Source organism: Laetiporus sulphureus (assembly GCF_001632365.1).
Source record: "Laetiporus sulphureus 93-53 unplaced genomic scaffold LAESUscaffold_8, whole genome shotgun sequence".
Taxonomy (NCBI): domain Eukaryota; kingdom Fungi; phylum Basidiomycota; class Agaricomycetes; order Polyporales; family Laetiporaceae; genus Laetiporus; species Laetiporus sulphureus.
The window spans coordinates 162084-183012 of NW_024468517.1; the positions used below are offsets into that span (position 1 = coordinate 162084).

The 20929-nt window shown below is 52.0% G+C and overlaps 8 protein-coding genes across 8 annotated transcripts; 6 read left to right on the plus strand and 2 right to left on the minus strand.

Moving 5' to 3' along the window:
- The first annotated feature begins 43 nt into the window (after window positions 1–43).
- On the plus strand, window positions 44–5118 carry LAESUDRAFT_695760 (uncharacterized protein). The gene is made up of 17 exons (XM_040906251.1): window positions 44–193; window positions 248–385; window positions 436–462; window positions 509–2042; window positions 2094–2128; window positions 2182–2269; window positions 2327–2429; window positions 2492–2719; window positions 2768–2812; window positions 2872–2876; window positions 2929–3019; window positions 3071–3175; window positions 3228–3244; window positions 3295–3373; window positions 3429–3445; window positions 3502–3596; window positions 3648–5118. Exons 1-17 carry the CDS (start codon window positions 153–155, stop codon window positions 4924–4926), a joined length of 3927 nt encoding a protein of 1308 aa, XP_040766883.1. The 5' UTR covers window positions 44–152; the 3' UTR covers window positions 4927–5118.
- Window positions 5119–5136: 18 nt separating this feature from the next.
- On the minus strand, window positions 5137–5850 carry LAESUDRAFT_756789 (uncharacterized protein; the record flags this gene model as incomplete). Its single annotated transcript, XM_040912213.1, has 4 exons — window positions 5137–5382; window positions 5442–5569; window positions 5616–5743; window positions 5804–5850. The coding sequence occupies 4 exons, from the start codon at window positions 5848–5850 to the stop codon at window positions 5137–5139; spliced, it is 549 nt and encodes a 182-aa protein (XP_040766884.1).
- A 228-nt stretch (window positions 5851–6078) lies between these two features.
- LAESUDRAFT_722860 (cyanamide hydratase) lies at window positions 6079–7784 on the plus strand. Its single transcript, XM_040908293.1, has 6 exons — window positions 6079–6747; window positions 6804–6855; window positions 6915–7155; window positions 7210–7259; window positions 7316–7328; window positions 7387–7784. Exons 1-6 carry the CDS (start codon window positions 6571–6573, stop codon window positions 7604–7606), a joined length of 753 nt encoding a protein of 250 aa, XP_040766885.1. The 5' UTR covers window positions 6079–6570; the 3' UTR covers window positions 7607–7784.
- Window positions 7785–10074: 2290 nt separating this feature from the next.
- On the plus strand, window positions 10075–11723 carry LAESUDRAFT_539986 (uncharacterized protein). The gene is made up of 9 exons (XM_040902865.1): window positions 10075–10314; window positions 10396–10457; window positions 10539–10557; window positions 10606–10665; window positions 10717–10902; window positions 10958–10974; window positions 11034–11054; window positions 11107–11329; window positions 11397–11723. Exons 1-9 carry the CDS (start codon window positions 10219–10221, stop codon window positions 11400–11402), a joined length of 690 nt encoding a protein of 229 aa, XP_040766886.1. The 5' UTR covers window positions 10075–10218; the 3' UTR covers window positions 11403–11723.
- A 320-nt stretch (window positions 11724–12043) lies between these two features.
- LAESUDRAFT_647175 (uncharacterized protein) lies at window positions 12044–12906 on the plus strand (the record flags this gene model as incomplete). The annotated part of the gene is made up of 5 exons (XM_040904041.1): window positions 12044–12181; window positions 12240–12376; window positions 12439–12636; window positions 12698–12719; window positions 12784–12906. The coding sequence occupies 5 exons, from the start codon at window positions 12044–12046 to the stop codon at window positions 12904–12906; spliced, it is 618 nt and encodes a 205-aa protein (XP_040766887.1).
- Window positions 12907–14486: 1580 nt separating this feature from the next.
- LAESUDRAFT_539852 (uncharacterized protein) lies at window positions 14487–16513 on the plus strand. The gene is made up of 15 exons (XM_040902864.1): window positions 14487–14580; window positions 14672–14723; window positions 14774–14783; window positions 14849–14903; window positions 14956–15006; window positions 15062–15306; window positions 15385–15449; window positions 15532–15559; window positions 15608–15667; window positions 15718–15805; window positions 15867–15913; window positions 15973–16001; window positions 16054–16074; window positions 16127–16349; window positions 16417–16513. Exons 2-15 carry the CDS (start codon window positions 14680–14682, stop codon window positions 16420–16422), a joined length of 972 nt encoding a protein of 323 aa, XP_040766888.1. The 5' UTR covers window positions 14487–14580; window positions 14672–14679; the 3' UTR covers window positions 16423–16513.
- A 308-nt stretch (window positions 16514–16821) lies between these two features.
- On the plus strand, window positions 16822–18079 carry LAESUDRAFT_722865 (uncharacterized protein). The gene is made up of 6 exons (XM_040908294.1): window positions 16822–17188; window positions 17255–17391; window positions 17447–17644; window positions 17707–17728; window positions 17793–17877; window positions 17934–18079. The coding sequence occupies exons 1-6, from the start codon at window positions 17051–17053 to the stop codon at window positions 17945–17947; spliced, it is 594 nt and encodes a 197-aa protein (XP_040766889.1). The 5' UTR covers window positions 16822–17050; the 3' UTR covers window positions 17948–18079.
- A 334-nt stretch (window positions 18080–18413) lies between these two features.
- Window positions 18414–19942, minus strand: LAESUDRAFT_722869 (FMN-linked oxidoreductase). The gene is made up of 5 exons (XM_040908295.1): window positions 19738–19942; window positions 19611–19674; window positions 18985–19555; window positions 18655–18931; window positions 18414–18596 (listed from the first exon to the last, which is right to left on the minus strand). Exons 1-5 carry the CDS (start codon window positions 19900–19902, stop codon window positions 18435–18437), a joined length of 1239 nt encoding a protein of 412 aa, XP_040766890.1. The 5' UTR covers window positions 19903–19942; the 3' UTR covers window positions 18414–18434.
- Window positions 19943–20929: the final 987 nt, after the last annotated feature.

Genomic DNA, 20929 nt, shown 5'->3' on the forward strand with positions numbered 1-20929 from the left:
TGACAATGCATGTTGAGCTTCGAAGCTTCCTTGCCCCGGTTCCCATCTGCACTGGGTCTCGCTGCGCGCATGGGAAGAAACTCACAGGACGGTGCACTGACTGCGTCGAGTCGACGAATGCGTCGTGGTGCTCACTGACCTGAGCAGAACTGATGGCGACGATCCAGTCAAGACCGTTCTCTAAAGACTATAGGTCCGTGATATTGAACGATGCCTAGTGCCTGCACATGTTGACCTTCTGTTGAAGTGGCCTCATTAACCAGTCGGTTATTGGCGGTTGCATCGTCTTGCTTTGTGCAACAGCCCACGAATGTCTGAAGAGGAAGCGCCGCAAGACGCGCCGTAGACATGATCCTAACAGCGTCGAATGTTGGGAATTTCGATAGTACGTTTGGTTATGCTTGTATTCCAAACAATGTAGGCTGACTGCCTTAGTCTCTATCAAGGAAGATCATGGGCAAAGTAAGATGGAAACATGTAATCCTGGAAGTTGCTAATAGTGCCGTAGGAGATCAACAGCGCCTCATCCGAAGGGCTGGCCTTTATCTTGGGTCAAAAAAGTGCTGAAATTTCCGGAAGAGAAGATGAACGATCTTCGAGGGATTGACGCGACCTTGTATACGAGATTCCTCCGCGGCTGCTGTTGGTTCACTCTCGCTCAGACTTTGACGACGTTACCGATTCTACTTCCTATCCATGTCATCTTCTCGGATGGCTCTGTCTCACCGAAGTCCATGACCCGCGCGTCTATATCCTCTCTGGTCGGCACTGCCAAAGGGCTGTCCTTGCTATGGATCCACCTGCTGCTTTTGGTATGGATTACTATAAGTTGGTTCTGTGTCCTGATTTGGTTATGTCGGGGCGAATTCCACCTTCGTGTGCAGAGAATCTTGGCGGCGGCAGACCGAGCAAATTCTACCGAAGCAGAACAAGGAGAGAGCCTGTCACAATATACCCACCCACATCCTCAATACCCCTTCGTCATGACGCAAAGGAACCATTGTGACAAGTCAAATCGTGGAATAAGAATGAGGACCGTTATGGTCACCAACATCCCTCCGGCCTTACGTTTAGAGAAAGAGCTGAAGGAGTACTTTGAATACTATCTCTCACGTCACGTTTCCAAGCCAGGTATCGGCGTCACAAGCACTACTCAGCCTGGCTTCCTCAACAAGACGTTTGCTTTTTTACTGATAAAGCTTACACATATACCCATTCACCTCCATCATCCTCGTCCTCGCCTGCATTATACGCGTTCCGCCGATCATCAACAGCCTATTACTTCTGTTGGGGTCAAGCCTGGTTCACTAGACCCGCCTACGATCGATCGCGTTGTCCTCGTACGAAGAATGACTGAACTATCTTCATTATTCGAACGACGCGAAGAGGTGTTACGCCTTCTCGAGACGGCTCACATCAAACTAGCCAGGAATGTGCTGAGTGCTGTAGGGCAGGCCAACGTCCATATCCCAGTTAGCACCGACTCTAGCGGGCCAGATATATCTGCTGGGGAGGATCGAATACAGCTGCTGGTCAGGACGCTCCGACCATTCCTAACCCAAGCAGAGGACATAGGTCCTGAACCTCTCCCGGCTCTGAGGCGACTGACACTTTCTTCATCCTGGCGGGAAAATCAAATGGACTTGCGTGTATCCGAAGACCCACCTCCGCCTTCGAACGTTGATGCAGATACTGTCTGGGACGCCCTTCTCAGTCTCCCTCGCAGTAGCCTGGATGCATACCAGCCCCTTATCCATCTGTCGTCTCTGTTTCGCGGTAGGACTGTCCCTTCGATCGACTATTACACAGCAAAACTCGAGGTTTTGACTTCGCTCATTACTGAGAAACGTGCGATCCTGACAGACGACTATGAGCCTATGTCGACTGCCTTTGTTACTTTCATCGATCCAGCTGATGCGAGACGAGCATGCAAGTCCCTCGCTGTGCATCCAGCCAACCCCCTGCAGTGTCTCGTGACTATGGCACCCTCGTACGAGGACCTGGATTGGACGCGACTGATGAAGCCAACGTTCCGAGTTGAGGTATGATCTATCTCACTACAATCGTAATCGTTGTACTGATTAGCTGCATAGTTCGTCAAAGATTGGCTAGTAAATATAGGAGTATGGTGAGTTTCTGTTTACGAGGTTCTGAATGCTTGGTGTGACCGGTCATGTTTAGGGGATTCACTATTTCCTGGGTTTTCCCTGTGTCTATCCTTGTTGGTCTGGTATCCATACAGAACATCAGCAGCTTCTGGCCTCAGTTGGTGCGTCTACAGTCATATCAGTTGATGCGTCGAATCATTGACGAGTAAAAATGGCAGAGTACGTATCTTGACAAGCACCCGTGGGAAGAAGAGGTGTTGCAATCATTCGTACCGACGGTGCTAGTTTCCCTTTTGTCTCTCCTGATTCCTTTATTATTGCGTAAGTCAATATCCCACGAGTGTGCCGTATTTTTGCTCATCAGACGTCGATTACACTGACAGTACTCATTGCGAAGAAAGCGCATACGATAGCTACTCTGTCCACCCTACACGACCGAATCATGACTCGGTACTACAAATTCCTCATCGTCAACGTTCTGATTTTCTTCTGCGTTGGAACGGCGACCTTGCAGTCATTCCTTGTGTCCCTCAGCTCTACATCGGGCCTGCAAGTGATACAGATTGTGGCGGATAGCTTCCCAACCGCAGGACCATTCTACGTTGGATGGCGTGAGCAAGCTAAATATGTCTATTCAGGCCTGTTCTAACGACTCGCAGTGATTTTCACTACTGCAATGCATGGAGGAATCGAACTCGCACTATGTAAGAACGGCTTTTGCTACCTTAAAATAGTAACGCTGACCTGCTTGACGATTCCTCAGTTGGAGTGGGTCGAATGATTGGTATTATTAAGGTCTTATCTCACCCGATTTTGTCAGCTCCCTCTGCTGTTATATCCGTCTACGAAACGGCAGGTGACCCCTCGCAAACGGGCCATCGGCATACGCCCGCGTACCTTCAACTATTATTGTACGTATCTATGAGGACTTTGCCACTCATGTTCTCATACAACACCTTTAGACTGGCTACCGAACCATGTTCTAGTTGTACATGTGGTGCTAGTCTTTGCGGTTCTCAACCCTCTGGTGATCCCGTTCAGCTTCGTCTATTACTGCGTTGAAGCTAGTGAGTCAGAACAGCTGAATATCTTAGGACAGGATAGCTGATGGGAACCCAGCGGTCATTCGGAATCAGGTGCAGTAGGTGTAGCTGTGCCGTAGCACGATTCTAATGGCGTCATTTAGCTCTTGCATGTGTATGCGAAGAACTACGAGGGCAACGGGCAAAGGATCTTGATCAGGATTATCCGATACTCTTGCGACGGTAATCGTTCCTCGGCTTTATTGAGATATAGTATTGACCGGGTTTACAACCGCAGGGCTAATCTTGGCACAGGTTGGTGCTGATACATTGAGAGTACTCCCGATCCGGGCTATAAACATATCTCCTAGGTTGTTTTCTTAGCCTACATGGTCGTCCTCAAGAAAACAGTTAATATCGCAGTATCGGCCGTCCTCGTTGTGCTGACAGCCGGTGGCAAGCTGCTGTACGTGCCTCGCGCTCGGTTTCGCTACTGGCGGCTGATGGTCCTTTGCAGCTTGACCAGACTGTGCAGAACCAAATTCGAGCGCGATGATCTCCTCGAGGCACAGATTATCTGTGGAATGGGGAACGCCACCGAGGCGCTACTCGATGAAGTGCAGCCCATCGAAAATAACGCTGCTGAGGCAGATCCACTGAAGAGGACTCAGCAGCGGAAAGGCTCGCATACATTGCCCGCGCGTGTTCACCCGACTCGTTTTCCTGACAGGATCGATGACGGCTATGCGACAATTCCGAGACGGCCATACCATAGGACACGCAGAGGGTCTATTCCTTTTGGGCCTTCGCAATTTGATCTTATGGAGGACGTTCAGGAGGTCAAGGCCGTCAGTGGCAGTTCTCCCATCATTGACGACGGTAGAGAATACGGATTTAACGGGAAGGCCGATGTTCTCGTTTCCGAGCGGGCTCTGACATCCAAACCTGTGACGCCACATCCTCCGCATCCTGCATGGGACGACGAGTCCTCTCCGGACGTTCCATACGATAATCCTTATTACATCCGGCCGATTCACGACGAGCTGTGGCTGCCGCGTGATCCGCTCGGCCCGCTCGACCTCGATGACACGGTCAACGTCCACCTGTGCTTGACGACGCAGCCCGGGTCCGGCAGGCTCGGCGCATGGCGGGAGGACGAGTATATCGCTTCGGGCGTCTCGTCCATTCTGATCAGTCGAGGGAGCGCAGGTGGAACCGGTGTTCGTGCCTATAACGCCATGGCTCCGTTAAGACGACTCAATGGCAATGAGAAGATCGAGTTGCCGCCGGAGATCGAGTCTCGTTTGCAGACGTTGGACAGAGAGGGCGATGCGGAAGTGGGCATGGCTTCTTGGCCGCCTCATAGGCAGCATGGATGGCGACAGTGGAGCAGCAGTGGTCGCTATTCGTCGCTGGAGCTCGGCTTGGGGGACCCCATTGTGCCGGGTCGGAATGCATCGCGAGGCCTGAGGTCGACTCTCCGGCATGGTCTCCCATCCTCTTTCTTTACGTTCCCTCGTCATTTGCGCCAGGTTCGCTTTGATTCTGCGGAAGAGGAGATGGACACGCGGCAAGGAGGGCATCTGGCTCCTGCCGTTCCTGATGGGTTGCCAGTCACGGATGCCGGAATGAGCGCTGTTGGCGGAGTTGTCTCCCTTCGGGAGGCGGTGGTCGGTGAGGTTATTGTTGAGGAGGAGGCGATGCAGGATCGCCTGAGGTACGAAGAGGCTGAAGAAGAGAGGATAGAAGAACCGCGTTCGTGGTGGGCATCTTGGGTATTCGCCGGCGGGCAGTGAACATTTTGTTCCGGTCCTAGTCTTTTTCTCCTAGATACTGTTTCCGGGACTTTTGCGAGGATATGTGCAAACGATCACTGTAAATTCATCCGATGTCTCCTACGTATCGCTCTGACATCAGGCTCCCGAAGTATAACTGCCCTCGCGTGTATCATACAACATCCCATTGTCCGCGAATGTCCCAGTGAACCCAAAATGTGTGAGGTTTAGCTAGTCATCTCTCCACACAACTTGTCCTGCCGCCCAGCGATCGCCCCACATCATCCGTTTATGATACACCTTGCGTAGTTCCTTAAACTCGCGGACAAAGTCGTCAATGTCCTTGCTGTTCGCGGCGACTGGCGATGGCTCCGCAGACGACGCTTGAACGAATTCGGATGCACGGGCTTCTGAGATATCATCCTGGGCGACCGTGGCGTGTCTCAGCCGCATCAAGAGGAACTGTGGAGTAAAGCGCTGAATCACAGATCAACATATCTGAAGGAGGGGGTATCAAAGAATGAAGCGAGGCAGACCTGGTACACCTCTTTTTGCTCCTTTTCCACTTCTTTCCATCTTGCTTCCAGACTCTTGGCCTCATCGAATGCTTGCTGTGTATCGTTGCGCAACGTATAGAGGGCATCCTGCAACGCGAGGTTGTTCTCTGCTGGAATGAATAGAACGATCTTGAATTGCCAACGCAGACGCACTCGCTATGGTCTCATTTGCGCTCCCAAGCTCGGCTTGTGCCTGGTATAGAGCCTTGACCCGGTTCAGAGAGTGGAATATTGCCTGGAAATACACAGGATCGACGAGGAGCTCTTCCAGGTCTTCTCTCCTGTATGATAAAAGCGTATGGTGAGACAGCTGCTACGGTTGCCTGAGTTTTGTGCTTTACGATAGGTGGGAGAGCTCGGAAAATTCTGCGAGCAAGGGGTCCGCCATGGGCGTAGTAGTGAAGCAGCCACAGGTAGCGCGGGGCCACAACGTCGACCACTAGATCACATCTAGATCCGATCTCACTCAAGCCACTGAGTGGTTTCCATCTTACGTGCCATTTCTCTTCGACCCGCATACTATGCCTCCTCACTTGCGGCTCAACATGCCTCTGCACAAATATCCGAGTCGGAAGTCTCAGCGCTTGCCATTTTGAAGCGCAACTCACTGCGGCGGCAACGATATCCTCCTCATTATGATCATGGGTCAACTCAGGCCTACTCAGGCTTGGCTTGCGAAATGAACGTACTCCAGTCTCATCCGAGCATTCATCGATGATCCTTTGCCCTGGACGCTCGGGCGGTGATACACCGCAAATCACTCATTGTCGGAAAACATGTATCACTCTCACGACATGCTACGACATATTCCGCGTACTACATAGGATGCCAACATGTGGACCTTCCCGTCGTTCCCTAGCTATCTCGGGAACTCCAAAAACGTTGCTATGCATGTGCTCTGATGCAACATCGACTCGTCGATCACGACAAGTCTTCGCAGCTCGGACAGATGACCATCTGATCGTGGTGTTAGTCATCGTATTTCGAGTCAGGCTGTTGAGCACGCAGTCGCTCTCGCAGCATTCGTCACTCGGCCGGGACTCGAGTAAACTCGCATATATATACTTCGGTGTGTCTCTCCACGAGATCACTATAGCAACCAAGCAGGATGTCGAGGGACGACGTCGCATTCTACGGATTCACCCCTGTTCCCAGGGACCCGGACGTGCTATTCAAGGACCATCCGACTGCATCTGGCCCCAATCCAAAGCAAGAGCTTGTCGTCGCGTCTGACTTCCCACTGCCGGACTCATCTGTTGTCCGGGCGGTGAAAGACTTCGTGAAGGTAGTTGCGTTCTTGCGATGAGTGGATCTTGACTAAGTACTGGTGGTTTCGTACAGGCAGAACTCGATGAACAAACCTACAACCACAGCCACCGAGTCTACATCTATGGTTCGTAAGCCATCCTTGCAACGACCTCCATCGTTGTGGAGCTCACATGCTCGGGACAGGCACCGCGCTAGTGAAGACGCACTTTCCATCCTGGTTGTATGATTCCGAGACATACTACCTCGCGTGTCTGCTGCATGACATCGGCACCGCCAACCGGTTCCTGGCGAGCACCAAGATGTCGTTCGAGTTCAAAGGCGCGATCGTCGCCCGCGACCTGATCTTGCAGCAAGGCGGCCCGGAAGACCAGGCGGACAGCGTGTGCGATGCGATCATCAGGCACCAGGACATCTTTGTGAAAGGGTGCGTGAGTTGGAGGCTCCAGAGCGGAGAACGTTAAGCAGTGTATGCGCGCAGAGGGAATATCACTATGATCGGGCAGATCTTGCAACTCGCAACCATCCTCGGTAGGTCCTTCAGCGCCAAAGCCGACTCGCACTGCTGATAGACGGACTTTTCACAGACAATGTCGGACTGTACGCCCATCACCGTTTTCTAGATATCGGCTGGCTGATTATCGGCATTTTTCTGCAGTCGCGCGAATCTCATCCACCCACGTCTGATCGAGACAACCACGGCGGCCTTCCCTCGCAAGGGCTGGTCAGAGCACTTTGCCCGCGTCATCGAGAAGGAGCTGACGCTGAAGCCGTGGTGCCACACTTCGACTTTCGAGCAGCCGAATTGGAAGGAGGGCGTTCAGAGCAACTTTGCGACAGACGTGAGGGGTAACGATGTGATGAAACCATTCGATTGACTGGATATGCACCCATGGAAGGATGTGCGATGCGACATTTCGGCGAACGGTGATGTCGCCAGTCAGCAGTAAACTCCAGTCATATTATAGCATGATTAGTACCGAATAACGATGTGCAGGTAGTGTGAGCAAGTTGCTGTGTGAATCTGTGATACATCCTTGTGACAGCATCGAGCACGAACGCGTCAGTTGAACGCCGGCTTGTGAAGGTGTGTCCTCCTCATGATGCGCAGGTGAGTGTTCTGACATTGTATGGCCGCTGCCAGAGGTTCACGTCACGGTCTAAACGAAGTCTTCCTTTATTTCTTCAGACTCTTCATCCGCCTCCCGAGTCGTCTACATCTTACCACGTTGTGGTCTGCTGCTGCATACCGGTCATCATTGAATATGTGAAGACTCCTCTATTCATAATTTCAAACAGTAAGGGCCACCTTGGCATGCAACATTCGGCACGCTAATGTGCACGGCCAACAGATGAGCGGTTTCGAAACATATAGCAATAGCGCCTGACCGCCTGCTTCGCGTTTTGGAACCTGCAGAATGCACAAGCTCAGTGAGCGAACGTCGACGGATGCAGCTCGTCTGTCGTCTGCGCTGGCCGCGGTGGATGGTTTGCGGTCAAATTGGGGTGGCATGCCAGCGCGCTACGGTCGCGCCAATGGGGGACTGAGGGAGGAGTTTGGCGTGCACTAAGCGCTAATCACGAGGCGCTTCCATAGTTCATGGTCATTTTGGCGCGCGATCCTTTTCAAAACGATCGTTTCCCGCGGACTGTCAACGATCCAAACAAGTTCATCGATTATCCCCAGTACTAGCAACGCAGCCAGAATACACACAACCACGTATCATTCCGGCCTATTTTATCTCCTCAGATAAACTTAGTATGGCATTTGACCTCTTCAATGAGAATGAACAACGTAATGCACCGCCGATGTCGGCTCACTCGTCGAAGTCTTTGATAGACTTCAGTGCGGACTGTAGCGGTACGCTATGCACCAGAGAAGCCAGTCTCCCACCTTCATCGCATTCGACAAACTTTGCGGCTGCGGCCGTTTATAATGCGGTTTTCTTCAGCGAGCGGACGACGGTATGTCATCCTCCCAAGGTTACCTTGTCATGTGCGTACTGCAAATGCAACTCTACCACATCACAAAGCGACAAGTGGTGTCTGCACGGTAAGTCTTCATCCGCGTCGCATCGGATCTGACGGTGACTTCTGCTGCTGTAATGCGCATCTTCCGGGCTGCGCAAACCTTGTACGGCTGGCAGAACCATATAATGTTCGCTACCAAGGAACGGAGATAGTATAACATGCCTTCTTCCAGCAAGAGCCGGTAATTATCGAATTCTGCGGTCGCATCGCTTTCGTATGTTTGCATCTGTCAAATACAGTGTCCATCAATAGTGCAATCTGAACTGCCACAGTGAGATGTGACCGGGACAGAGGGTTTTCTGACTTCGATTGGTTGCATTGACCATGAGAGCGGGACCCTTTTAGCATCGTCGATTCTTCCATCTGGGACTACACTGAAAAGTGTTTCAGATTTGATATGGATCTCTTCCGATGTTGACTACCTACCCCGAGTAACAGAAAATGGGGACATGGATGCGCCCGCGTGTCAATCAGTCAAATGAATGAAGAAGCATCCTAATTTGGCTGTCCGTTTCCTCTGTGAGGCATCTGATACGATGCAATCTTCGAGGTACTTATTGTCCTCGTTATTGACAGATGCGCACCGGCGTTATCAACCTTTCATCGCCTCTGCACATTCGTGCATGGCATTTTCATAGTAATGTGGTCTGTGACACGATGTGGAAGTCACCTCTGGAATGCGTCTCTTCGTAGGTATTCATGAAACAGATGTGTATTAATGCTTTGACCCTCGATGGTGCTTTCTGACACATTCGATGCTTTGGCATCAAATCACAAATAAGTGAGTTCATGCCTAAGCTGAGAGCATATGGGACGCGAGGCTCTTGCATACCAACAAAATTCGCTGGGGCACCGCATCTGACAGTTCATCAATGTCATCCTCTATGCTATAAATTCTGGGATTGATGTCATTCTGGGCTGTGATCCCTTCCACCTACAGAACCCCATGTCTGCTCTGAGTGGTGTATATACAGATGAGTGTGTCAGCAGTCGTTATCGCGTTGTATTACATGCTAACGGCTTTCCAGTTATCGCCCGGAAGTAAGTTCTACTTTGTGGTTTCTGGACCACCCGGAACTTGGGTCAATCCATCTTGACAACAGCTGGTCGGACTCCTCTTCAATGTGGGACTACAATCTGCATTGACAGTGCAAACTTGTAAGTAGTCATCGACGTCCTATTGCGTGTTATATTTGACGAGTCGATTGAGACGTATATCATCTCTGCTTTCCTGATGATCCCTTTAACCAAAAGTGCCTGGGTAAGCCCCATCACTCACGGAGACATGCACTCCCAGCTGACATGACTGACACCAGTCTATCTCGTATGTATTTACGAGTGGGTCCAGACTGGATTGGTGGCTGTGAAGGTTTTTCGTTCCGTGCATGAGGCAATACTATCGGGGAACACTCTGGACTCCTTTTACAACATATGGTATCAATGGACCATCATCAATATCATGTGTGCTGTCCAGTCAGCCGCGGTGCAAACCTACTTTGCTCGCCGCATCTACATCCTTTCGCGGTCGCGCATAATCACAGGATCTGTCATTGCAGTGCGTATGCTGAGAGTTCTCAATTAGTGCCTGGTGACATTAATGTCTTCAACTATGCTCTGTTCCTTGCGGGCTAATTAGGTAACGTTAGGACAGATATGCATAGGAATCCTCTCCGCCCTCAGTAACATTCAAAGCGTGAGGTATGTCATTGCTTATCATTTCATCGCTAATGCTTCAAGGGGTTTGAATGTGGATATTGACGCATCTTCTTCCGTGAACAGCTCAGCAGGTGCAACTATTGTGAGCGATGTAGGCTCTCTGTAAATTATATGCTAATATCTGCGCTAGGCTTGGCTTGTTGTAAGCGCTGTAGCCGACGTGACAATTGCCATAACGCTCGTCATTTTGGTCAGTTCTACTGTGTACAAATTTACAGAATCCCTCAGAACCGCAGAACAGTTCCACAAAATGAAGAATGGGCTGAAGCAGACTGATATTCTCATGAAGCGTCTAGCTCGTATGGTCATTGAAACAGGCACATTGACGGGTACAGTATTTCTGAGCTGTGTAACTCTTCGTGAGAAGCTAAACTTGCCACCAGCCACCACAGCCATTGCCGCTCTCGTTCTTTTGTTCACAGCGGTGGTACGTGTCGTACATGTTCATCATCGGCCATCGGCTCATCATCATAGCCATACAGGAGTGGACAATATGCCCGTAAGTCTCTGACGAGCCGCTTCTGCAAGCCGGCGCCACATTGACAAGCTCTGTGGCAGAATGCTCTTTCTCTCCAAACTGTACCGACAGTTTCTCAGTTAGCAACGTCAGCACGCTGAAAACTCTGTATAGATACACCAATTCGGCATTGTTCACCCTGAACAACCGAGCCATCATCAAGTCTACGCAAGGTGAAGACGGAAGAACCGCCATCATGCTCAGCCCGACCGTCCCCCACTTGCACAATCACAATCATCCACTGGAAATTATGTCAGATGAACAGCGCAGCCCGATTGTCATCTCTATCGTTCGGGAAGAAGACGTCTATACCAGCGCGGTCAAGCATGAGGAAAGTGTAAGTTCATCGATGGACCTTTTTGAGTTGGAGTAACATCCAGATAATCTGTCCCTTGACCTCGTAGGTATGATCCGCCGCGCAGTAGGAAGGCCGACTTCCGTGGAGGACGTGACAGAACGCTATCGACTCACACTGGCAGTTTACAAAGTACTGTAGTCTCCCGTGAACAAATTCAACAATTCCTTTGAACCTCCACGGGCTCCGGCTATCCTTGTCTGACGAGTACTGCCGCGTGCTTCTCGTACTATTTGTTCAATGTCTGCTTGCAAGTGTGCATTGATGTGCCAGGTCCGGACATGTCGATAAGCTGTGGTTTTAGTGTAAAAGTGCGCCGTTTCTTCCAGGATGATTGAACACAAATTTCTCGACAAAAAACGAGTTGTTTGTGCGAACGAGTTTCAGGTAGAGTTCGGTATGACAGGCGCTTATGCGCTGGTTGACCGCAGGCATTTCCAACTTCTCCACCGCGGTGACCGTCAGCACTACACCTCCACCGTATTGATTCGCTGCTCAACGCACTCAGCACTGGCTTGCATGATGACTGAGAATTTTAGCCACTGGGCAGCACATGACGATGCTGTACTATGAGTAAGCCTCTGATGGCATGCACATCGTTCGGACGTGTCGGCGGTCGCAGCCCAATGCCCACACAGTCAACCCGCACGACCTGCAGCGCGTCCAACGACCCATACTCGATTTTCATTTCGCAAAATGGACACCTACCAGCGAACATGGCAGAACAAACAGCCCCTCGTGTTCACCGCGCTCGGCACCCTCGCCGCCGCGTTCCTCTTCTGGGTGGCGTTCCTCCGACCCGCGCCCGTCCCTGCGGTGCCGGTCATTACCAAGGTGCGTGCACGCGGCCCCATCCATCCTTCGTTCTCACTCAGGTTGGTCGTCCCCCCAGGCCGTTGCAGTGCTCAAAGGCGACTCGGGTGTGAGCGGCACGGTGACGTTTGCACAGACAGTGCCGACGGCGGCGGTCACGGTCACCGGCGAACTGCGCGGGCTCGACCCACGCGCGGAGCGAGGCTTTCACATCCAGTACGTCGCGCTGTTTCTCCATCCACCCAATCTCTAAGATCAGTCTCGTTGACATGCACTAGTACTTCGGGTGACCTCTCCGCTGGCTGCGTCTCGGCCGGCGCGCACTATAATCCTCTGGGAAAGAAACATGGCGCGCCGTCTGCTGACGAGCGGCACGTCGGCGACCTTGGGAACGTGTTGAGCGATGCGCAGGGCGCGGTGCAGATCTCGATGGAGGACAGGCTGATTTCGCTGAACGGGCCGCTGAGCATTGTAGGGTCTGTCTAGGCGCTATGTACGCGTGTCTTTCCTGACGCTGACGTTTCGTGTCTCCTCCAGCCGTGCGGTCGTTCTTCACGCGGTGGGTGCTCGAATTCCGTGCATTCATTGCCTTGCTATCTCATGTCCTCATAATCGCTCGTTAGGGAACAGACGATCTTGGAAAGGGCGGCAACGAAGACTCATTGCAGACGGGCAATGCGGGTGGCCGTGTGGCCTGCGGTGTTATCGGTAGGCCTCGCTTCCTTTCCGCACGCTCGCGTTTCTGAGAACCCAGCATCCGTCAGGAGTCTCTCAGTAGCTGTTCTCAGGTTCCCAAAGGACCTATGGCTATGTCGTGTAAAATTCTGTATGTCACAAAATAACGGATCCGCAGTGCATATTGTCTCAATTCCTGATCAATGCGATCCAACGGCATGGCTTATCGGTGACGGGGGCACTGAAAAGGTGGCGCGGCCGGTTTCTGTGTCATTTGATATCTCAATCCTGAAATTGACTCCGCTTGGCGATTCGCTGCTATCAACAATAATAAATCCCATGTTGCGTTGGTTCGCTCAAATTTGAAACCGTCCCACCTGCAGCTGCATGTTCTGGTGCAAGAAACCTTAACCTCGATTTGGTTCTACAGACGCCGACCTGGGTTCAATCCATCTGAAAGCTCTACTCAAGCTTGACTGGTACACGTGTACACCCCCACACCCGGAATCTGACGCTCGTAAATCGTCAATGCTTTCGATACGCCTTCTTCTGCGCACGGCGGACATCCCACGTCCCGTGAAACCCCACTCTCCGCTTGTGCCGAAGGCAAATATTCGCAACCTATCCGAACAAGCTCGCGGTGAATGCACAGGGAAATGGCACGCGTCAGGCTAGAAGCCCGGTGGAGCGTGGTGCGTATCGCTCATTGCGTGTTGAAGCGTGCCTTAAATCGCTCTCGAGACGCGGTCGCCTGGTACGTCGTTCGTGAACACTTCGGTACGGTGTCGCCGTAACCTAAGCTCCTCGACGGAATACATCGCGTGGACTCAGAGCATAGATCCTGTTGTTGTCAGCATATATGTAGGCTGTAGAAAAACACGCGACGCGACGCGTGACGTCACGCGTGTTCTTCGGTCACCTCGAGCAAGTTCATTCTCCGGGCGTCTACTTGCGCTTAAGCACATCATCTAATTTTTCTTCTGGCTTTTGGTTTCAGCTGAACTAGATAATGCCTGACACTGACTCAATGCCTAAGTGATTTCTCTAGCATCCTGGGACTCCCCAACGTTATCGAGAGAGCGCCGATAGCCATCTCGCGTACTGATAGAGACGTGAGCATGCACTCATCTCAGGTGCTGTTTGTACTCACGAAAACTTTGCATATGGCAGTAGCGCCTGACTGCCAAATTTGCATTTTGGAACCCGCAGAATCGTACAAGCTCAGTGCGTGGACGTCGACGGATGCAGCTGGTCTATCGTCTGCATGGGCCGCCCTGGATGGTTATTTATTAACAGTTTGCAGTCGCGTTGGGGTATCGTAGCGTGTGGCGCTAAACGGCCACCATTGGCGCGTCTTCTGGGCTGTGCAAATCTTTACAGCTGGCAGAACCTTATGATATCCGCTGCCGAGGAACGGAGATCAAATCACAGTCATGTTGCTTTCGAGCGTCTGCATCTGTCAAATACAGCGCTCCCAAATAGTGCAACCTGTAGTGCTACCGTGAAATATGACCGGGACAGAGCGTTTTTCGATTTCGATTGGCCGTGAGGGGGAAACCTTCTTAGCATCCTCGATTCTTCCGTCTGGGATCCTGATTTGATATGGATGCGATACGAGTAACGACGAGTCGGCCGGCTGTCAATCATTCAGATGAATGGAAAGGCATTCCAATTTAGCAATCCGTCCACTCTATGAGGCAGCTGCCAGACGCGAGGCTGTTGTCGTGCAAACAAAATTTGGCCAGGTACAGCATTTGACAGTTTATCAATGACATCCTCTATGCTATAAATTCTGGAACTAACGCCATTCTGGCCTGTAATCCCTTACACCTACAGTGAACCCCATGTCTACTCTACCGCCCTTCCTGACTGAGGTATATAGACTTGAGTTTGTCAGCAGTCGTTATCGCTTTGTTGAACATGCTAACGGCTTTCTAGACTTGCTCAAGTAAGTTCTACTTTGTAGTTGCTGAACAACCTGGAACTTGGATCAAACCATCTTGACAATCGTAGCTGGTCGGACTCGTCTTCAATGTGGGACTACAGTCTGCATTGACAGTACAAACTTGTAGGTCATCATCGACGTCCTACTGCAGGTTATATTTGATGAGTCGATTGAGATGTTTACCATGTCTGCTTTCCTGATGATCCCTTAATTCAAAAGTGCCTGGGTAAGCCCCGTCACTCACGGAGACATGCACTCCCGGCTGACATCATTGATACCAGTCTATCTCGTATGTATCTACGAGTGGGTCCAGACTGGATTGGTGGTCGTGAAGGTTTTTCATTCCGTGCATGAGGCAATACTATCGGGGAACAATCAGGATCTTCAAGTTTTCTGCAGCTTATTGGATCAATGGGGCATCATCTATATCATGTGTGCTATCCAATCAGCCGCGGTGCAAGCGTACTTTGCTCGCCGTATCTACATCCTCTCCCGGTCGCGCATTACAACAGGATTTGTCATTGTGGTGCGTACGCTGAGAGTTCTGGATTAGTGTCTGACATTGATGTCTTCAACTTTGCTCTGTTCATTGCGGGCTAATCAGATGGCGTTGGCACAGATGTGCTCAGGGATCATCTTCGGCGTTAGTACGTTAATTGAAGGCTTGAGGTACGTTTTTGCTCACCACTTCATCGCTAATGCTTGAAGGGGTTTTGAACGTGGATATTGACACATCTTCTTTGGTGAACAGCACAACAGTGACCTACGGTGCAAATATTGTGAGCGATACAGGCTATCTGTAAACCTTATGCTAATATCTGCGCTAGTCTTGGCTTGTTGGAAGCGCTGTAGCCGACCTGACAATTGCGATAACGCTCGTCATTTTGGTCAGTTCTACTGTGTTCAAATTTGCACATTCCTCACAGCTGCAGAACAGTTCCATAAAATGAAGAATGGGCTGAAGCAGACTGATATTCTCATGAAGCGTCTAGCTCGTGTGGTCATTGAAACAGGCACATTGACGGGTATGTTTCTGAGAAACTCGCAGTTGTGTTCTCTTCGTGAAAATCTTAAAATTGCCACCAGCCACCACCGCCATTGTCGCTTCCGTTCTGTTGTTCATGGCACCGGCGGTATGTGTCACACGTATATGTTCGTCATCGGCCATCGGCTCATGATCATAGCCGTACAGGAGTCGGGCCCAGACTGGGCAGTATGTCTGTAAGTTTGACGTGCACTTCTGCAAGCTGGCGTCACACTGACGAACTTTCAGACTGCTCTTTCTCTCAAAGCTGTACCAACAATTTCTCGATCAGCAATGTCAGCACACTGAGAACTCTGTACAGATACGCCAATTCGGTACTGTTCACCCTGAACAACCGTGCCATCATCAAGTCTACGCAAGATGAAGACGGAAGAACCGCCATCATGCTCAGCCCGACCGTCACCCACTTGCACAATCACAATCATCCACTGGAAATTGTGGCAGATGAACAGCGCAGCCCGATTGTCATCTCTATCGTTCGGGAAGAAGACGTCTATACCAGCGCGGTCAAGCATGAGGAAAGTGTAAGTTCTTCGATGGACCTTTTTGAGTTGGAGTAACATCCAGATAATCTGTCCTTTCACCTCGTAGGTATGATCCGCCGCCGCCAGTAGGAAGGCCGACTTTCGTGAACGACGTGACAGAACGCTATAGACTCACACCGGCAGCTTACAAAGTACTGTAATCTCCCGTGAACAAATTCAACAATTCTTTTGAACCTCCACGGGCTCTCGGCTATCCTTGTCTGACGAGTACTGGCGGCCGCGTGCTTCTCGTACTATTTGTTCAATGTCATCTGCTTGCAAGTGTGCATTGATGTGCCAGGTCCGGACATGTCGACAAGCTCTAGTTTTAGTGTAAAAGTGCGCCGTTTCTTCAGGATGATTGAACACGAATTTCTCGACAAAGAGTTGTTTGCGCGAACGAGAGTCTGGAACTTCTGACAGGCGCTTACTATGCGTTGGTTGACCGCAAGCATTTCCGACTTCACCACCGCGACCGTCAGCACTACACCGGCTTTTCTTCCACCTTATTTATTCTCTGCTCAACGCACTGGCTTGCATGATGACTTTGAGAATCTTAGCCACCGGGCAGCACATGACGATGCTGTATGAGTAAGCTTCTGATAGCGTATCGCTCGGGCACTGTGTCGCAGTCTGCCCACACTTCAACCAGCACGTCCTGAACGCATCGAACGACCCTCACTCGGTTCTCATTTCACAAAATGGACACCCACCAGCGAACACGCCAGAGCAAACAGCCCCTCGTGCTCACCGCGCTCGGCACAGTCGTCGCTGCGTTCCTCTTCTGGGTGGCGTTCCTCCGACCCGCGCCCGCCCCTGCGCTGCCGGTCGTAACCAAGGTGCGTGCACGCAATCCCATCCTTTCCTCGTTCTCATTCAGGATTGTTCCCCTCCACCACAACCAGGCCGTTGCAGTGCTCAAAGGTGACTCGGGTGCGAGCGGCACAGTGACGTTTGCACAGACAGCGCCGACCGCGCCGGTCACGATCACCGGCGAACTGCGCGGGCTCGACCCACGCGCGGAGCGGGGTTTCCACATCCAGTACGTCGCGCTGTCCCAGCCGATCTCTCAGACCAGTCCCGTTGACATGCGCTAGCACTTCCGGCGACCTCTCCGCCGGCTGCGTCTCTGCCGGAGCGCACTACAACCCTCTGGAAAAGACTCATGGCGCGCCGACCGCTGATGAGCGGCACATCGGCGACCTCGGGAACGTTCTGAGCGACGCACAGGGCGCGGTGCAGCTATCGATGGAGGACAAGCTGATTTCGCTGAACGGGCCGCTGAGCATTGTCGGGTCTGTCTAGGCGCTATGTACGCATGTCTTTCCTGACGCTGACGTTTCGTGTCTGCCTCCAGCCGTGCAGTCGTTCTTCACGCGGTAAGTGGTCGAGTTCCCTGCATCCATTGTCTTGCCATCTCATGTCCTCATAATCGCTCCTTAGGGAACAGACGATCTGGGAAAGGGCGGAAACGAGGACTCATTACAGACGGGCAACGCGGGTGGCCGTGTGGCCTGCGGTGTCATTGGTAGGCTTCATTTGCTTTCCGTACGCTCGCGTTTCTGAGACCCCAGCATTCACCAGGTATCTCTCAGTAATTGTTCACAGATCCTGACCACGTCCTGTAAAACTTTGTATGTCTCACAAAACATCGGATCTGCACTTCATCTCGTCTCATGCGGTTCCACTGCGTGGCTTTATGTCTCAATCGATGGGATACTGAATGGGTAACGGGCGGCCCGTATTGCAGTTTTTGTGCTATCTCAACCGTGAAATGGACTTCGCCCGGCGATTTACTGCGCACTATGCCCATGCACATGTCGCATTGATTTGAAGTGCAGACTGCATGTTCAGCCCGGGGCGATAAACCTTAACCTTGATTTGGTTCTATAGACGCCGATCTGGGCCTCAGGTTCCAATCCATCATGTTGGACTGAACAAGCTTGACTGGCACTTGCTACACTTCGAGTGAGTCTTCATATTCACTCTAACGCTGTAAGTAAACTAAGTTTCCGCGGAAACTGGTCTGTCATAGGTACCCGGCAGAAACCCCTTCCGACGCTCGTAAACTGTCAATGCTTCCGATTACGCCTTCTTATGCGCACGGCCGACATTCCCGCGTCCCATGAACCCCCACTCAATCTGGTGCGCAATAGTGAGGTCCACGCCCAGCTCCTCCGCAAACTGCCACACCGTCCCTGGGTTCTTCTGGAACTGCCTCGCGACGAACACCACGTCCGCTTGGCCCTGAAACACCACGTTCCATCAGCCCAAACCTTCAACACACCACAATGCCCTTGCTCACCTTGTCCAGCACGTTCTGTGCGGTGTGTCCGTCCGAGACGGCTCCGACAGTCGCGACGCGGATGCGGTCGCCGTGCGCCTTCTTGACCATCTCTGCAAAGCGCGCCTGATATGCCGGCCCGCCGTCGATCTTCTGCGCGGGATGCAGTCCGCCTGTACTGACGTCGAGCAGGTCCACGTCGTGCTCTGCAAGGATACCCGCGAGGCGCACGGTTTCCTCCGCGGTCCACGAGGGCTCCTCGGAGAGGCTCTCTTCAAGCCAGTCTGTCGCAGAAATCCTGTGTGCAGCATGTGAATGAAGGCGAGATTTAGAGGCACTTGGAACACGGACCGGAGGAACAAAGGCATGTCCGGAGGGATGATGGAGCGCACGGCATCGACGACCTCGAGCGTGAGGCGGATCCGGTTTACAAAGCTCCCTCCATACTCGTCCGTGCGCTTGTTGCTCACGGGGCTCACAAACTCGTGCAACAGGTATCCATGCGCGTTGTGTATCTCGATCACGTCGAACCCCGCACGCAGCGCGCGCCTCGCTGCCTCTGCGAACGAACGCACGATCCGTTTGATGCCGTCCTTCGTTAGCTCTTTCGGCTTCGGGTACGCATCGCTGTATGACAGCGCGCTCGGCGCCCATACGTCGTTGGGCCAGCCACCGACGAGTGCGGTGGCGGTGGCGCCTGCGGAGAGCCAGGGCGCCACGGTGGACGCCTTGCGCCCGGCGTGTCCGAGCTGGATGCCGATCTTCTGGTTCTGCGAGTGCGCGAAGGTGACGATGTCTTGGAGTGGGGGGATCTGCTCGTCGCACCAGAGGCCGGAGTCTTCGGGAGTGATGCGGCCCTCTGGGGTTACTGAGGTGGCCTCGATCATGCTCAGGCCGGGACCGCGCTGGATGATGCCACCGACTGTGGGGATGTGAGTGGGTGTGCGTTAGGACGTGAAAGGTAGAGGGGTCCGCACGGTGGGCGAAGTGCCAGGGAGTGAGCTTGCCATCCTGGGCGGAGTACTGGCACATCGGAGAGAGCTACGCGATGTTGCCACGCTGTGGATCAGCATGTTCTGGGCGAATATCAACGCATATATTCACCCATATGCGGTTGTGGAGCTCGAGGCCGCGGATTTTGAGGGGCTGGAAGAGCGTGGGGATCGGCTGCTTCCCTGTGTCCACAGCGGTACCGGAGGCGGGGTACTGTGCGGGCGTATAGTAGGGCACACGCGGCGCCGGAGGATTTGTGATATTCACGTCGCCCATTTCTGCGCTAGTGTATGGCAAGAGGAGAGTCGAGGAGAGTGACGCTCGAGGGAACGGAGGATCCGTTCGTGTTATATAAAGCGGTCGAGCGTAGCTGACAGGCTCGGACTCGGTTGACGTCGATTATGTTTAGCACGGCAGTTTCTCATGCTCCATATCAAGGTTTAAAGGTGCCCGTGGGGGGTACGTCCACAAGACTTGTTTCGCCATCCATACAGAAGTAATTTTCTATCTGCTTGTGCAGCACCTCCAGCCGATGATGCATCCGGATTCCGAAGACGTTGTTTCAGCATCATGCATCGTTGTTCCGTGTTCGTCATGGGCCTGCTTGTGCCAAAGGCATTCGCAACCTATTCGAACAAACCCTCTCGTTGAAACTATCTGTACCTGTCGCGTGGACGGAGAGCACACCCCCAAGTGTTGTCAGCATATACGAGCACATAATAACCGTTATAGCATGAATGCGACGCGTGACGTCACGCGTGTTCTTGTCTCACGGGCGTCGGCTTGAACCCACGTATCGATATGCTCATGCGGACTTTTTTCTCTTCAAATTTCTTTTTGCTCGCAGTTGGACTAGATAGTGTCTGACACTTTTTTTAAACGACCGCTACTCAATGCCTGAACGACCCCTCTGGCCTCCTGGGCTTCCCCAACGTTATCGGGAGAGCGCCGATAGCCATCTCGTGTACTGATAGAGACGTAAGGGATACATTCGTATCAGGTGCTGTTCGCACTCACGAAAACTCAGCATCGGTCAACCTACGGTGACCCATCATGCATATGCATCAGCTTCATCGACTCACTGCAGACATGAAGCGATTTGCGCATGTGGCAAATGCTTAGCAAATGTCGACAGGTTTTTTGCCTTTGTGATCTCAATTTGCTACGGTTCCGTCCCACATTCCATATTAAGTATTTGCATATAATATGTTGGAGGCAGAAATTTAATATCATATATTTAAGAAATGACACCATTTTCAAACTCACCAAATACATTTAGAATTTGAGTGCTGTTGAATGTAAT